Source organism: Ostrea edulis, chromosome 1 (assembly GCF_947568905.1).
Source record: "Ostrea edulis chromosome 1, xbOstEdul1.1, whole genome shotgun sequence".
Classification (NCBI taxonomy): domain Eukaryota; kingdom Metazoa; phylum Mollusca; class Bivalvia; order Ostreida; family Ostreidae; genus Ostrea; species Ostrea edulis.
Genome location: NC_079164.1, coordinates 6,432,119 through 6,448,990, shown reverse-complemented (window position 1 = coordinate 6,448,990; position 16,872 = coordinate 6,432,119). Strand labels below are relative to the sequence as shown.

The window sequence follows — 16,872 nt, the reverse complement described above, 5'->3', positions numbered from 1 at the left end:
ATGATTTTCTCCTTGATCTATTGTTTTTCTCTTATTGCTAAGTACTTCTGTGTAAAATCTGAAAACTTTAAAGTTAAACCGGATTGAATTATAGCATCATAACAAAAGTATTAACAAACCTGACGCAATGAATTTTCTGACAAGTTAGAAGTAAACCCACGGTTATTGTTTTACTGACGTGTTTAACTGTCACACCTGAGCATCAAAAATTTGTTTTGTGTCATAATAAGAAATCTGGTACATTCTGAAGTAAATCAAAAAATCTGGTAACACAGTTTATAGGGTATTACAAGAAATCTGGCACATTGCCAACTAAACTGATACCAACCTTCTGTGTTAAACGTGCAGAGTGATACTGACCTTCTGTGTTAAACATTCAGAGTGATACTGACCTTCTGTGTTAAACATTCAGAGTGATACTGACCTTCTGTGTTAAACATTCAGAGTGATACTGACCTTCTGTGTTAAACGTGCAGAGTGATACTGACCTTCTGTGTTAAACGTGCAGAGTGATACTGACCTTCTGTGTTAAACATTCAGAGTGATACTGACCTTCTGTGTTAAACATTCAGAGTGATACTGACCTTCTGTGTTAAACGTGCAGAGTGATACTGACCTTCTGTGTTAAACGTACAGAGTGATACTGACCTTCTGTGTTAAACATTCAGAGTGATACTGACCTTCTGTGTTAAACATTCAGAGTGATACTGACCTTCTGTGTTAAACATTCAGAGTGATACTGACCTTCTGTGTTAAACGTACAGAGTGATACTGACCTTCTGTGTTAAACATTCAGAGTGATACTGACCTTCTGTGTTAAACGTACAGAGTGATACTGACCTTCTGTGTTAAACATTCAGAGTGATACTGACCTTCTGTGTTAAACATTCAGAGTGATACTGACCTTCTGTGTTAAACATTCAGAGTGATACTGACCTTCTGTGTTAAACGTACAGAGTGATACTGACCTGTGTTAAACATTCAGAGTGATACTGACCTCATACATGCCAACTTTCCCGATTTAGGCGGGATCTTCCCGATTTTACCCTCCGGTCCCGCTTTTCCGATCGGGAAAGCAAAATTACCCTAAAATCCCGATTTGAAATTTTTTCCGACCAAAATTTCCGATTTCACGATTGAAAACGAGTTTGAAAGCGGGATAATCGTGAAATTTCGTGACCAGAATTGGAAATCCCGCGTCATTTCTGAACTGGCCAATCAGAAATCGGGACAATAGTCAGCCATTGCTGTTTACCTGTGTCGCATGGTGTCGGGTTGGTCTGCCTGTGTCGGGGTGTTTATTGGACAGTACGAAGCATGTTTTGATAGTAATTAATCGGGAAGACGGATTTCAAATTGACCTATCCTTTACACAAACGTGAATGACAACGATGCTAGTGTCACCACCAAACAATCGGACATTCCGCCTCTCGCTGACAGCATCCAAAATTTGCAATAAGGTACGTCAAGTATATATTTTTTCCAACTATAATAATATAGGCTATCCAAATCTATCCGTCTATATCGATGTATTATATAGTCTATATAGTGTAGTATTCATTAAATATACTTTGTGATGCGTAATTCGCACAAGTCTGTACTGAATTTTTTATTTAGCAAGTAGCCTTAATTTACAAGTAAAACGGAATATTTTGATGTGGGTTTTTTCCTGGTAATTATTTCAGATGTCATGGGTGCAAAGGTTTTGTTCGCAAACTTCATAGCAGGGCAGATCACTACTTTTTTGGTTGCAATGCAGATTATTCCACCAGTCTCTGCAAGCCCATGTTTACAGACAAGCAAGATCGCCTTTGCAGTCGTACCTAAATGCATGTGCTTTAATTTAAATTTTGATATATAGACCGGCCAATGTTTATTGTATGGTGTAAAAGGATGCAACCTTAAATATTATTTGATATTATGTATGTGACTTGTTGGAGAAGATTTTTTGCTGAATAGATGATTTTAATAAAATATTAATGTATATCTTTCAAAGTTTTTTTTATATAGTTAATGGTCAAACACATTTGATGTTGTGTTAATATATGATACATTAACAATGATTTGATTGATATTTTATTTGAAAGGACAAATATTTATTTTCATGCTAAAATGTCGTGAATTTTGAGCTTTGAAAAAAGGTCGTCGCGCGCAAAATCCCCCATGGGGATTTTTAAAAGTTGGCATGTATGTGACCTTCTGTGTTAAACATTCAGAGTGATACTGACCTTCTGTGTTAAACATTCAGAGTGATACTGACCTTCTGTGTTAAACGTGCGGGGATGCATTGAGTGTGCTAACTGCATTGATCTCATTAGATATTCCTTGGCCTTGTATCTAATCTTGAGGACCCTGTCGTAGACCCTCCCGAGGCGACTGAGGGCCAGTGCCTCCAGTTCCACCTCTGTCACCTCACGTGTGCGGACCACTGCCTGTTTATACCAGTCTGTTATGTCGTACACTAAGTCCATGTTCAGGGTTTCCTCATCCAGCAACAGCTTCTCATACAACTGATCGCCTGTCAAAATCAAAAAGTCTGGTCACTATATATATATATATATATATATATATCCTCATCCAGTAACATCTTCTCATACAACTGATCGCCTGTCAAAATCAATATATATATATAACTATATATATAACTCATCTTATACTTTATAAACACAAAGCCTGCATTGGTCTCTAAGCCTGGTCTCTACAGCTTTTCAAACTGTTTGCGCATACAACATCTAAGTAAATATACATATCGCAAGATTTGAATTTCATCACTGCAATCTCAAAAACTAAGCAAAATATTTCAATTAAAAACACATTTAAAATAATATAACAGCCATGAAAAGAATTAATTTTGCTGAAAAAATTAAAAAGTTTAAAAATCATAGGATGTGTCCTTTGAGGACTATAACATATTGTCAGTTCCAAAAAACCTTCATGTGAAGTATGAGTTTTTAATTTCACTACATTACTAGGTTTTGTCCACACAACAAGAGATTTTTCCAAATAGACTTCGCAATTCAGGTATGAAAAAAAACATTGAGAACAATAAGACCTTAAGCATCTCCAAATTCACCTTCTACAATTTCTGAAGTGTGGTAATTCTGTGTAGATGTCATCAGTCTCTAGGACAGTAAAATATGCAAATGATCAATTCGGAACTTGAATATCTTTATGTGTGTGGTTTTTAAGTGTAGTTGTGAAAATGACTCAATGTTTGAATCTGCGTATTTCAAATAAATAAATTCAAGTTCTTTTCTGATTTGGGATTGAGTACCAAGCTTTAAAACAAATGACAAGACCTGGCAATACAGGTGTGAAGTTAGATGATACCCCTTTTATATTTTTCTGGATCATATTCGAATCATAAGCAGATATGGATGGAAGCCGCTAATGATGCAACTTTTTTTTTTTTACGTGAATTTGACTTTGTCATGTGAACATATGCATCAATGAGATTTAGGCCTAATAGAAATCAGCATGCAACCCATTGCAAGTTAAGGCTCTATTGCTATCCGCAATATGCATACACCTTTGCAGCAAATACAACCCTTAGAGAACAAGTCTTACTTATTCAATAAAACACATTTGTAGCCATATACTGCTTGATGGCATTCAAATGCGTAGCACATCGATGAAAACAGTTTTCTGTCCAATTTATCGTTTGATACATGCATCAAATAAAGAATTATAAGTTTTATTTCTTTTCATTTAATTATGTTTTTAAAACAGAAAAACAAATAGTTTCTCTCATCAAAAAGCTTGAATTACCGTTTATGAAATGGCGTGTAGGAATACCTATACGTAACAATGAAAACAACAAAACTGGCTGTGCGTTCAGCAGGTAGAGTTACTGTGCAGAATTAAATGGATTATATGCCAAATTAATGGTGCAATGGTTAAAAACTGAATTAATAGATGTAAAGGAAGGGAAAAAGTGGTGATTGAATGTATGCTGCATTGCGTTCGAGGAGACGTTGAACACTGGTTGTGTCGTAGGGATGGTGAAATGCGACTCAGCTCCATTTCAACATCAAGTAAAATCGATCCTCTTCATCTAAATTGCCCTCGTTGTCCCATATAACGCAATTCAATTTCATTGATATCTCCCAGATCAAAAGTTGTTGCTTGCTCCGTCATGTTATCGAACTCATAAAGCAGACAAAACACACCGGGAACTCATGTTTACAATCTGTCTACTTCTACCAGTCAGTGTCCTGCTACGTCATCAAGTTGACTGTTCTGCCACGTCATCACTAGGCCTATGTGTGTTGTTTCTTTAAACTAATTTGTATTTTATTCATATCTTTGGTTGTGTTTATTTTTGGTAGCATCAAACGAATACATTTCGTTTACAATGCTTGTGTGGAAATTCCTGTTCTGAATATAGCGCTAAAATTAGAGCGGGGAAGACGCATTCCAGAGAAAAGTAGTGCAGCATGCTTAGTGCATAAACTCCGGACGGAATCTTTTTTGACTAAGAAATTAAACGAATTTTTCATCCACTCAGCATTGTTGTTAAGTCATCACTTTAAAAGTTATTAACTGATACTGTATCAAAAATAAATTTTAATGCTTCATGAATATGGATAACTTCATGAAAAACATTCCAGTGAAACTATATACAGTCTATTCCACTTATATTGAAATCACTTATATTGAACTATCTGTAATATCAAAGTGAAAATATATAGCCAGATATATTGGCCATTATAACGAATTTCTGATATAATGAACAATGCAGGTTGGCCCCCTGAATTTAAAGATATCAGGAGTAGATTGCATATCTAACAATGGTCACTGAAAATAACTTATACCAATACTAATGGCCTGCATAGACTCCGCCATGCACTGGTGCATAAAAACGTCTTCCTCTAGGATTCGAACCTCTGCCTGAATGTTAATCTTCTCATTCTGACACCGCTTGGCCTCATTGATGGGCATGTAGCAGTCCCTCATTTCGTACAGTCCTTGAAAAATAACATTATACAAATGAAAACATTTGCTTCTTGAATTTTACAGACTTTATCAGCAACAAAATGTTGAAGTTTATTCATACAATGAACTTTATAACTTCTTCCTGTTACAGATACACACTGTTGATGACTCAAACTTTGATCTCTCAAAGTGAAATCAAACTCTCGATTTCTACCTCTAAATAACTAATCAAATTTGCTCTCTATCTCTAAAATGTATGATCTCTCCAAGTGAAATTTGGATCCCATAAAAAATACATAATTGTTTACCACTCTCGATCTCTCGGGGGGTGGTCGTTTATGTACACACCTTTACTCCAGCGATAATCATTTCCACTTGAACCTCACCTGGATAACATTGAATGCCCGGACTATCTCAGCTGTGTTAATTAGGTATTTATTTAGGCGACATATCGCCTGTGTTCCCATGTGGGGTGGATAGATAATTGTTTTCAAAATTGGTCAATTCACCCCCCCCCCCCCCACACACACACACACACACACACACACTTTAGGCTTTATTTCCATTATATAATTTGAATAGATAAATTTACAACCATATGTATGAGACAGCAATACTGTGGCTGTCCTCCTCCCCTTATCGTGTAGTAGGACCTGCAGTGTATACACTGTACGCAATATCTGTACGTACAGTAGAGCAGGGGTCAACATTTACGTTTGTCCACTTGTCCGGTACCAGTGGAAAAACATTTCGGGCAAGTGAATATTGATGGGCGCTTGTCCGATTGGACAAGTGCTTATTTATGTAAAGAAGTCTCCAAACAATTTTGTTAAAAGTTTATCGGTAGTTAAGAGTCGGAAGTACATGTATAATGCATGGAAAATGAACTTCGATTGCTATGTAAACTAGCTGAGTCAAACTCAATCGGAATTGGTGTTCACTTATTGCATACTACTTTCAATCACCCATTGCAATCTCTTACCAGAGAGCGTTACGCTACGCTCCACAATGTAGCGCGCCCTCTGGTGAGAGAATGCATCCATGGATCTTACGAAGTCATTGATTCAAGATGGGAAGTCTAGATAAAATTTTGTTTTATGCGTTTGTTGTTTTTATCAAGATAATAAGATAAAAAACAATCAATCAAGCAGGTATAAAAATAGACTATCATTAAGTAAATTAAATACAGTTTTCAAGATGACGATATTATATCCTTTCTAAAAAAAATTCCGGACAAGTGAAGTTGAAGTTCGGACAAGTAAATATCTTTGTCTCTTGTCCGAATGGACAAGTAGGAAAAAAAGTTAATGTTGAGCCCTGTAGAGTACTCACTGTACACAATATCTGTACATACAGTACTCACTGTACACAATATCTGTACATACAGTATACACTGTACACAATATCTGTACATACAATATACACTGTACACAATATCTGTACATACAGTACTCACTGTACACAATATCTGTACATACAGTATACACTGTACACAATATCTGTACATACAGTATACACTGTACACAATATCTGTACATACAGTATACACTGTACACAATATCTGTACATACAGTATAAACTGTACACAATATCTGTACATACAGTATACACTGTACACAATATCTGTACATACAGTATACACTGTACACAATATCTGTACATACAGTACACACTGTACACAATATCTGTACATACAGTATACACTGTACACAATATATGTACATACAGTACACACTGTACACAATATCTGTACATACAGTATACACTGTACACAATATCTGTACATACAGTACACACTGTACACAATATCTGTACATACAGTATACACTGTACACAATATCTGTACATACAGTATACACTGTACACAATATATGTACATACAGTATACACTGTACACAATATCTGTACATACAGTACTCACTGTACACAATATCTGTACATACAGTAAACACTGTACACAATATCTGTACATACAGTACTCACTGTACACAATATATGTACATACAGTATACACTGTACACAATATCTGTACATATAATATACACTGTACACAATATCTGTACATGGGCCACATCGCTCACCTGAGTCACCTTGCACATATTTAAAGATTTACACTATATATTCGCATGTAATACAAACTTAAATCTGCACTAAGTCAAGGACTTTTCATGTAAATGTAAACTTCTTGGCCCAATGGTTCTTGAAAAGATTTTTAAAAGATTTTCTCTACATAATTTTGTATGTAAAACTTTGATCCCCAATTGTGACTCCATCCTACCCCCAGGAGTCATGATTGTAACAAACTTGAATTTACACTATGTCAGGAACCTTTCATGTAAATTTGTACTTTCTTAGCCCAGTGGTTCTTGAGAAGAAGAGTACGAAAAGTTTACAGACGGACGGACAGACAACGGACAACAGGTGATCAGAATAGCTCACTTGAGCTTTCAGCTCAGTAGGCTAAAAGCACAATTACAACAAACATACTTATAATGGTTCACGCTTACAGTGAAGTGATTGTTATTCCCTATAGTTCTTGAACTATTGGTTCACGCTTACAGTGAAGTGATTGTTATTCCCTATAGTTCTTGAACTATTAGATATGATGTATTACGTTTATAACAAATCATAATAATTCATCCCCAGCACATCGCTATAAGCAAGGTTTTGTTCCCAGCACTTCGCTATAAGTCAGGTTTTGTCCCAGCACTTAGCTATAAGCGGGGTTTTGTCCTCAGCACTTTGCTATAAGCGAGGTTTTGCCCCAGCACTTAGCTATAAGCTGGGTTTTGTCCCCAGCACTTAGCTATAAGCTGGGTTTTGTCCCCAGCACTTTGCTATAAGCGAGATTTTGTCCCCAGCACTTTGCTATAAGTCAGGTTTTGTCCCCAGCACTTTGCTATAAGCGAGGTTTTGTCCCCACCACTTCGCTATATGCGAGGTTTTATACCTAACACTTAGCTAAAACCAAGCTTTTGTCCCCAGCACTTCGCTATAAGCGAGGTTTTGTTCCCAGCACTTTGCTTTAAGCGAGGTTTTGTCCCCAGCACTTTGCTTTAAGTCAGGTTTTGTCCCCAGCACTTTGCTATAAGCAAGGTTTTGTCCCCCAGCACTTTGCTATAAGCAAGATTTGTCAACATGCACTTTGCTATAAGCAAGTCTTTATCAACATTCACTTTGCTAGAAGCGAATATTTGTTCCCAGCACTTCTCTATAAGTGAGTTTTTGTATCCAGCACTTCGCTATGTGAGTATTTGTCAACATGCACTTCAGTATTTGTCCCAAGCACTTAGCTATAATTCAGTTTTTGTCCCCAGCACTTAGCTTTAGGTGTGTTTTACTGTTTTTGTCCCCAGCACTTAGCTTTAGGTGTGTTTTACTGTTTTTGTCCCCAGCACTTAGCTTTAGGCATTTTACTGTTTTTCTGTAAGGTGTGTAGAACACTGGTACCTCTTTTGAAGTCCTTATTCTGGATAGCAGTAATTCCACAGTGGAAGTGACAGTTACCCAGCTCAATGTAACATTCGGCCTGAATCTCTGGGATCTGCATGTGTTGTACCAGGTCATGGTAAATGTGTATCCTGTTCTCAATCGTCAGCTCGCTCACTCGTCCAGCCCGTAACTCGTCCCAGCAGCTCTTGGCTGAGGCGTACAGCCCATCACGCCAAGATTCTGGCTTTATGCTCACAGAATGATGGAAGCCATAGGAAAAATGCTTGAACGCCTCTTTATACTGGTGAATCATCAGAGACATTTTCTCCAGACATTCTTCATCAACCTTAGCCGTCTTCCATGACACCATGGCCAAATTCTTCGCTGCAGACATCTATAAATCAGTGTTTTCATAAATCAATACTCAAAACCAAAAGCACTTCTTCTGAGATATATGTCCTTTAAAACGTATTTCCATTCATATATATCTTATTGAAAAAGGATACACGACAAGACTCGTGACAAACAATATAGAAACTTAAATATGTATGTATAGTTTAAAACTTTACACCCGACTGTAATGACACCCCAGCGGGATCATGAGTTGAACAGACTAGAATCTACACTACATGAGGATACATACATACTGTATACAACACATCATACTGTATACAACACATCGAAGTGTATACAACACATCATACTGTATACAACACATCATACTGTATACAACACATCATACTGTATACAACACATCATACTGTACACAACACATCATACTGTACACAACACATCATACTGTATACAACAACACATCATACTGTATACAACACATCATACTGTATACAACACATCATACTGTACACAACACATCATACTGTATACAACACATCATACTGTATACAACACATACTGTATACAACACATCATACTGTATACAACACATCATACTGTATACAACACATCATACCGTATACAACACATCATATCGTATACAACACATCATACTGTATACAAATCATACCCTTCAGGTTTTGCTTTTCAAATTTGATCTGCATATACTCTTATGTGCAGTAAATCATAAAATGTACATTGTGGTCCACTTTACTTCGAAGAAACAGAATACACATTTCTAGTGTACACTTTATGGGGATGCTTGCATATTAATCTTATATTTTGTATCTATGAGCTTAAGAAGCGTTTTAAAAATGTTTACACCTAGTATACATGTACATCCCCATACAATCTTTAACCTATTGGGATAAGAGAAGTTCCATGCAAGACAATTTTTCATGCAGGGGTTTAAACCAATTTTAGCAGCCAAATTTTTATAGGTTTTTCTTTCACTTGTCTACCAATGCTCCACTCTAAATCTATGCATGTAGTTCAAATCAACCTAGAATGTAATACACCGATCCACTGTCGCTACATAAACCCCGCCCTCCATGGTTACGTCATAGCAACAACGTAGACTCGGACAAAAAAAGTAAACAATGGCAGTGACTGCAAACGCTTTCGAGAAAATCCCGGTTAAACTTTTGTTAGATTACTTTAAAAGGGTCATCATTTCATGTCGTGTGAAGGAGAAGGGTTGGTTTTGATAATTCATTTTTATTTATATGCTTTCAAATTATTTCATCCCACTCACAAAAGCGTAGAAATCATATCGAAACGACAGGCCCCGCTTTCTAGGATGACGATCCTCACTCGGGTTTTGTAATGCTTAATTCTCATTACTCTTGCCAAACAGGCTGATGAGATTTGTTTTCATATATTTATTCCATAATTTACATTCCTTTGTCAGTAGACTGATTATTTTTTTTTAAACATGTCGTAATGATTACCGTTTCGGTAAATTCGATAAGGTGATGATCACCCACTTGTAACAGACTGAAGACGTGTTCAGATTGGGATGTTAAAATGAGTGCTTCCGCATTATTTTCTTTTGAATAATTAGATCTATATACATTTATAGTAATCTTGGCCCCATAATAGATTGCAGTTGTCTGCATTTAACTATTCTGTAAAATACGAACAGCAACCAGTGATTTCTTTAGGCCCTTTTCCCTCTGGTATTTTATGTGTATACCACAATGGTATTATAAATAATTTTGTTCAAAACTCTCTGGAACATGTTCTCATAGTGGTATAAACTGTACAGCAATGTAATCGGGTAGATTTAGACCCCCCCCCCCCCCCTCCCTTGTGACAACTTGAAAATAAAAGTAATAGATTTGACATACTTACAGACAAGTGCATAGAAATAAAGAATTTCAAATCAATTATTTCTTTTATTATGCATAAAGAATAGCAAGAATAACCCATAAAATTAACAAAAAATTTCTCAAAACCCTAGAGTCCCTACCCTATATTGGGTTCCCTTTTGACAAATCTTAAGATCTGCCACTGGTAAACATTTTAAACTAAACCAGACTTTCATGCAACTTAGTTTGCTTCATTAGTGGTAGGGGCAATTAGATTAAGTGGGCTTCTAATTTAGAATTATTTTTTTCATAGTTATACAAACTTATAAGTTACTCTTATGCCTTTGCAATATAGAACACTTTTCCTCTTATTTTAAATTGTTTTTAAAATATGACCTAAGATGTTTTTCAACCTGCACCTGTTTCATACATCCAAACCAACTCCAAGGAAGAAGAAATTCGTTTATGTACATAAATAAAATCAAATTGAATCATAAACACCAAACACAAAGGAAGAAGAAATTCGTTTATGTACATAAATAAAATCAAATTGAATCATAAATAAACACCAATGTCATTCACTAGCAATTCCGTTCATATTTATAAAATACATGAAGCAATAGGATGATCACAATCAATAATGATTTCGAACCTTCGAGATGAAAGGTGTAACGAAATTTTCCATTAATACACATAAAATTCCTGATGCAAATCTTTATGATATCAAAATGCCTAAACTTGATCTACTACTGCCACTATTATATTTGCTGCGAAAATAGACTTGTATAATGATATCATATGTAGCCAGGGTATTGTGACCAATTTTTTTCTTAATGTCCTGTCCTCCTTTTTTTCTTTTATTTGCGAGTTCTTGTTGTATGGATACTGTTAAATTTACATACCTATAAAATACCCCATATCCACTGGTTTAGGTTGGAATGTAGGGGTTTCTAAAATCATAACCCAATAAATGCCAATATTAAAACAAACAACATATTTACTCACAATTTTTTTATATTGCAACAGCATATTGGTTGACATCAATTAGTAGGGACTGGCTTTAGTCAGACTGACAACAATCCATTGGTGGGATTTATTCTTCAAATATCATGTCCGTATTAGTCTCTTCATCAAGATTGATTAAAGTAATAAGCTTAGGATGTGTTTTCAAGCGTCTTCAATAAATATGGTCTTCGAAATTCAGTAATTAAAATATGTACACAATATTGAAAAGTTTCATTATTTCTTACCTACTTTTTTATCTCTCAAAATTTGCGATAAAATATACATTAATATTAAAGATAATGAGTCAACATTTTTAAACTATGTAGTGTCAGTAATTTTTCTACTGAAAAGTTTAAAGCACTTGAATTGGTTTATTGTTCTATCCAATCTCCATATGTATCCTGACAGGCGCATTTCCTCCTATTTACATGTAACATCACACGGGACTTGGTATCCAGCTATTGGCTCATCATATTGCTAAGAAAACAAAACAAAATTACTTTCAGCAGATATCGTTTAGGTTTTGTTGAAACATTCGCAACTAAGTTTAACTGATACATTACAAATTTATGCATTAATTATCAACATGCATCATTAGTATGTAATCCATGGCTAACAAGCACAGTACAAACTGCAAACACTGGATTTTAGTTGCATGTTTTACAACTTTGCAAACATGCATGTAGTGCTCAGAACAGTGTAGTGTGACAACGTATCGACCCCTTTTCCCCTTACAATGAGTTTTTCCTCTTTTTTCAGCTATGATATACACTTCCTCTGACCCTCCCCTTTTGTGACAGTTGTTAAAAGAGAATACATAAAAATTGAAGATATGTATCAGCAAGTGACCCCCCCCCCTCCCCCGAAAAAAAGATGCTATGTGCTTGGATTATAAATGTCTGCGTAGTACAATAAACAACAAAACATCTTACCGAGTTCATAGATACGTATCTTCATTATTTTGTGGACATTTAGCTGACTTTGAGGCCTGTGATATAATTAAGGCAATAAACGGCATGTACACTTCTGCAAGTCTGTCTTTCATTGATGGAAATGGTGTGAATTTGGTTCCATTATGTTTGTCTGGATACCTACTGTGTGATTTACAGATTCCAGAGAAAAATGTTTAATCATTCCTCATACGAAAAGATGCGTACACACTGTATTATTAACACATGATCGGTCGATAACTTTCTATGTTTACTATACAACACAATGGCGAATGTCCGATGCTTGTCCGAGGCTCGAGTTGGTGGGCATTCTTTGCATGTTAATCACAGTAACCGGTCTTGCTCTCATGCAACTGCAAGTTGCCATTTTGTTTACATTTTTAAGCTTAACCAAATCAAAATTGAAACAAAATGGGAAATGATATTTTTTCATAAATTTGGTTAGAAAAAATTCAGCTTTGAGTCGAGGTAGATCGGATAACAGGAAACAAACACATATATTTCTTATATATTTCTATTTTGGTATATGGGTATATCCGACCTAGTTTTATATTTCTATTTTGGTCTATGGGTATATCCGACCTAGTTATATATCTATATTTTGGTATATGGGTATATCCGACCTAGTTTTCATCTAACCAAATCATCATGTACAAATACTTAAATCTGGACTTCTACCTTTTCGTCATCAGTAACACTGAAGTTGAAAGCTTTGTAATAGCAATTTGCGGCCTGCCTGAGTCGGTCTTTCCTGATGGCCGGACAGAGTCCGTCTTTCGCCGTCACGTAAATCCCATTTCCCAGCTCCCGCCAGTGACTGGATGAGGTGTTCTGTGTCATGGTGCTACCACCTGTACAGCAGAAAACCAGAACAGTGTGATGAGCTGTTTAAAGTATGTAATGAATTGCATGATTGTGATGATGAAGGTTTTTCTATAGGGTGGATCTGTAGCTCTCTGATCTGTCCCAGTGTTTTCTGAGAGAGCTATCAGTATAGTGATCAAGATATCTATATTATGCATTAAACAAACAAGGGACAGTATAGGCACCAGTAACTTGCACACAGGTAAAGTAGTTTCAAGTCAAAACATTGCAAAACTAGATACAGTAAAACTCAAATATAGCGAACACAGATATAGCGAAATTACGGCTATAGTGAAGTGAAAACGATTTCCCCGGCAAATTCTTTATATATTTTATATAAATATCTGCATCTATAACGAACACGGATATAGCGAATTTACGGATATAACGAAATAAATTCCTATTCCCCTTGAATTAAAAATGAACGTAAAAATCACCTTTTATAACGAATTTATTTTTTTCATTTTAAACTCTTTGTGATTTTTAACAATCGTTTTCCATTGACAGAAAGGTTCCACACATATTACAAAATTTATGTTCGCATTTTTTCCCAAAAATTTCTTGTATAAAAATATTTCTTCTCGAAAATATATAGACTTCATTTCTCTTAAAGACAATACAAACGCAAGTGTATCGATAGGTGCTTTCTTATAGAACTGATATACATGTAGAACAAATCAGTTTTATAACGAATTCGTTATATTTGAATTATGAATTCGCTAAAAACGTATAGCGAATTACGCTTATAACGAATTTTTATAGAGGGTCCTCAGAAATTCGCTATATCAGAGTTTTACTGTATGTCTGCACAACATAAATGCCCCAGCGTGCAGTAAAGTCAAATGTAGGAAATCCATTGAAGTATATAGCATTGAATGTGGTATTCAGATTGTATGTTACATGCATTTAGTACAATGAAGAACTCAGCAACAATCCTTTATATGTTTTAACAGCAATAAATATAAATCTGGTCATAACAGTAATCTTTTTAAGTTAAAGAGGCACAACTTTATCAAAACTTAACAAACTGGAACAAAACTAAAACTCAATCTGTAACTCATCAATATACACCTGCACACAATAAAATCAGTACAATATCTCAAGGTGTATAAAAAAAACTCTCAAAAACTGGTCGTAACAGGAATTTTTCTATGTTAAAGAGGCACCAATCTAATCAAAATTATAGATCCTTTGATCTGAACACGTATATCACTACACAAGGATCTAACGAAACTGCATATGGAGGTAAAATCTGAGTGACCTTTTAGTCTAACCAATCTGTGCATTGGCTATCAAATCGAAGGTGTAGACTCGTATCATAGGAAACACTAAAATTTTTCTAATAGCTGCTGAAGTATTCCGGAAATAACGTGTCAGACACGCCGAGGGCATGGTCCTGCACCTCAAAGAGTGTATAGTTTGACAAATATCTGTTGTTTGTGTTGATTTTCATTTGTTGTAAGAGAGATAGACAGTGGAGGGAACTCCAAAATCAAGAAGAAATATAAACTGAAATTGAATCTTGCAGAGCAAAAGGTTGATGTGATTTTACCGCAGTTCGCGAAGGATAGGAAAAACTGTTATACACTCTCCATTATTCAGCACAGCTATTATATCCTTCTCTTCCTCTTTTAAAGATATAATCTTGCAATCTTTCCAAACTTATAACGTACGCCAATATTCGGTCAACATATCTGCTGTTTTCCCTCACTTTTTATTTACTGAATGCAAATATTAACAGGGTGGTTTAAAAAAAAATGAGACAAAGCATATTTGACCAATTTTGCATGTTTTACAAATAGTCTGGATGATTTTTAGGATACCATATCTTGTGTCATGATACTGTGTAACTGTGTTCCAAAAATCAAAGAGATCTCTCAAAAAACAATGAATTGGTGTCCCAAAATGTTGCTAAAAATGTCGAGTGCAACACTTTTTTGTGACATAAAAAAAAATTGCTTTTTTCAATTTTCTGTCTATTAAAACAAAAAGATTTTTATGAAAAGAAAACTATTGTTTAAAAATCTTCAATCTATATACTTTTAAATTCCAAGAATGATGAAACACTTAAAGCTTCAGGTGATATGACTTTAACATCAGCTCAATAAAATGTAGTACCATGTCAGGAGTGCAACACAAAGAATTACCAATTTGTGTAACAAGAGGCCCATGGGCCACATCGCTCACCTGAGTCACCTTGGCCCATACCTGAAGACTTTCCATATATATTTGCATGTAAAACCTTAGTCCCTATTATGGCCCAAACTACCTTTTGCAAACTTGAATCTACACTATGTCAGAAAGCTTTCATGTTCCTGAGAAGAAGATTTTTAAAGCTTTTTCCTATATTTGTTCGTAAAACTTTGACCCCCCCCCCTTGTGGCCCCATCCTACCCCCCGGGGGCCATGATTTGAACAAACTTGAATCTGCACTATGTCAGAAAGTTTTCATGTAAAAGTCAGCTTTTCTGGCTCAGTGGTTCTTGAGAAGATTTTTCCTATATATTTGTATGTAAAACTTTGATCCCCTATTGTGGCCCCATCCAAACCCCGGGGCCCATGATTTGAACAAACTTCAATCTGCATTATATCAGGAAGATTTTTAAAGTTTTTCCTTATATATTTGTGTGCAAAACTTTGATCCCCCCTTGGGGCCCCATCCTATCCCCGGGGGCCATGATTTGAACAAACTTGAATCTGCACTATGTCAGAAAGTTTTCATGTAAAAATCAGCTTTTCTGACTCTGTGGTTCTTGAGAAGAAGATTTTTAAAGATTTTTTCTATACATTTGTATGTAAAACTTTGATCCCCTATTGTGGCCCCATCCAACCCCCGGGGCCCATGATTTGAACAAACTTGAATCTGCATTATGTCAGGAAGCTTTCATGTAAATCTCAGCTTTTCTGGCTCAGTGGTTCTTGAGAAGAAGATTTTTAAAGTTTTTCCCTATATATTTGTGTGCAAAACTTTGATCCCCCCTTGGGGCCCCATCCTATCCCCAGGGGCCATGATTTGAACAAACTTGAATCTGCACTATGTCAGAAAGTTTTCATGTAAATCTCAGCTTTTCTGGCTCAGTGGTTCTTGAGAAGAAGATTTTTAAAGTTTTTCCCTATATATTTGTGTGCAAAACTTTGATCCCCCCTTGGGGCCCCATCCTATCCCCAGGGGCCATGATTTGAACAAACTTGAATCTGCACTATGTCAGAAAGTTTTCATGTAAAAATCAGTTTTTCTGGCTTAGTGGTTCTTGAGAAGAAGATTTTTAAAGATTTTTCTTAAATATTTGTATGTAAAACTTTGATCCCCTATTGTGGCCCCATCCAACCCCAGGGGCCCATGATTTGAACAAACTTGAATCTGCATTATGTCAGGAAGCTTTCATGTAAATCTCAGCTTTTCTGGCTTAGTGGTTCTTGAGAAGAAGATTTTTATATGAACCCACCCTATTTTTGCATTTTTGTGATTATCTCCCCTTTGA

General features: G+C 35.7%; 1 protein-coding gene and 1 long non-coding RNA gene across 3 annotated transcripts in view; one reads left to right on the top strand and one right to left on the bottom strand.

The window, feature by feature from the left end:
• The window catches only part of LOC125664313 (uncharacterized), a 36,226-nt gene that overhangs the window by 9,221 nt on the left and 10,133 nt on the right, over window positions 1-16,872 (bottom strand). For both annotated transcript variants that reach the window (XM_056152447.1, XM_056152443.1), the window contains exons 2-5: window positions 13,205-13,377; window positions 8,386-8,761; window positions 4,815-4,967; window positions 2,261-2,518 (exon numbers count right to left, since the gene is read on the bottom strand). In XM_056152447.1, the coding sequence (XP_056008422.1) occupies window positions 2,261-2,518; window positions 4,815-4,967; window positions 8,386-8,761; window positions 13,205-13,366 (949 nt within the window). In that variant the 5' untranslated portion in view covers window positions 13,367-13,377. The remainder of the gene's footprint in view (window positions 1-2,260; window positions 2,519-4,814; window positions 4,968-8,385; window positions 8,762-13,204; window positions 13,378-16,872) is intronic.
• On the top strand, window positions 1,073-1,986 carry LOC130051143 (uncharacterized). The gene is made up of 2 exons (XR_008799514.1): window positions 1,073-1,460; window positions 1,686-1,986. It is a non-coding gene; the product is annotated as an uncharacterized LOC130051143 (long non-coding RNA).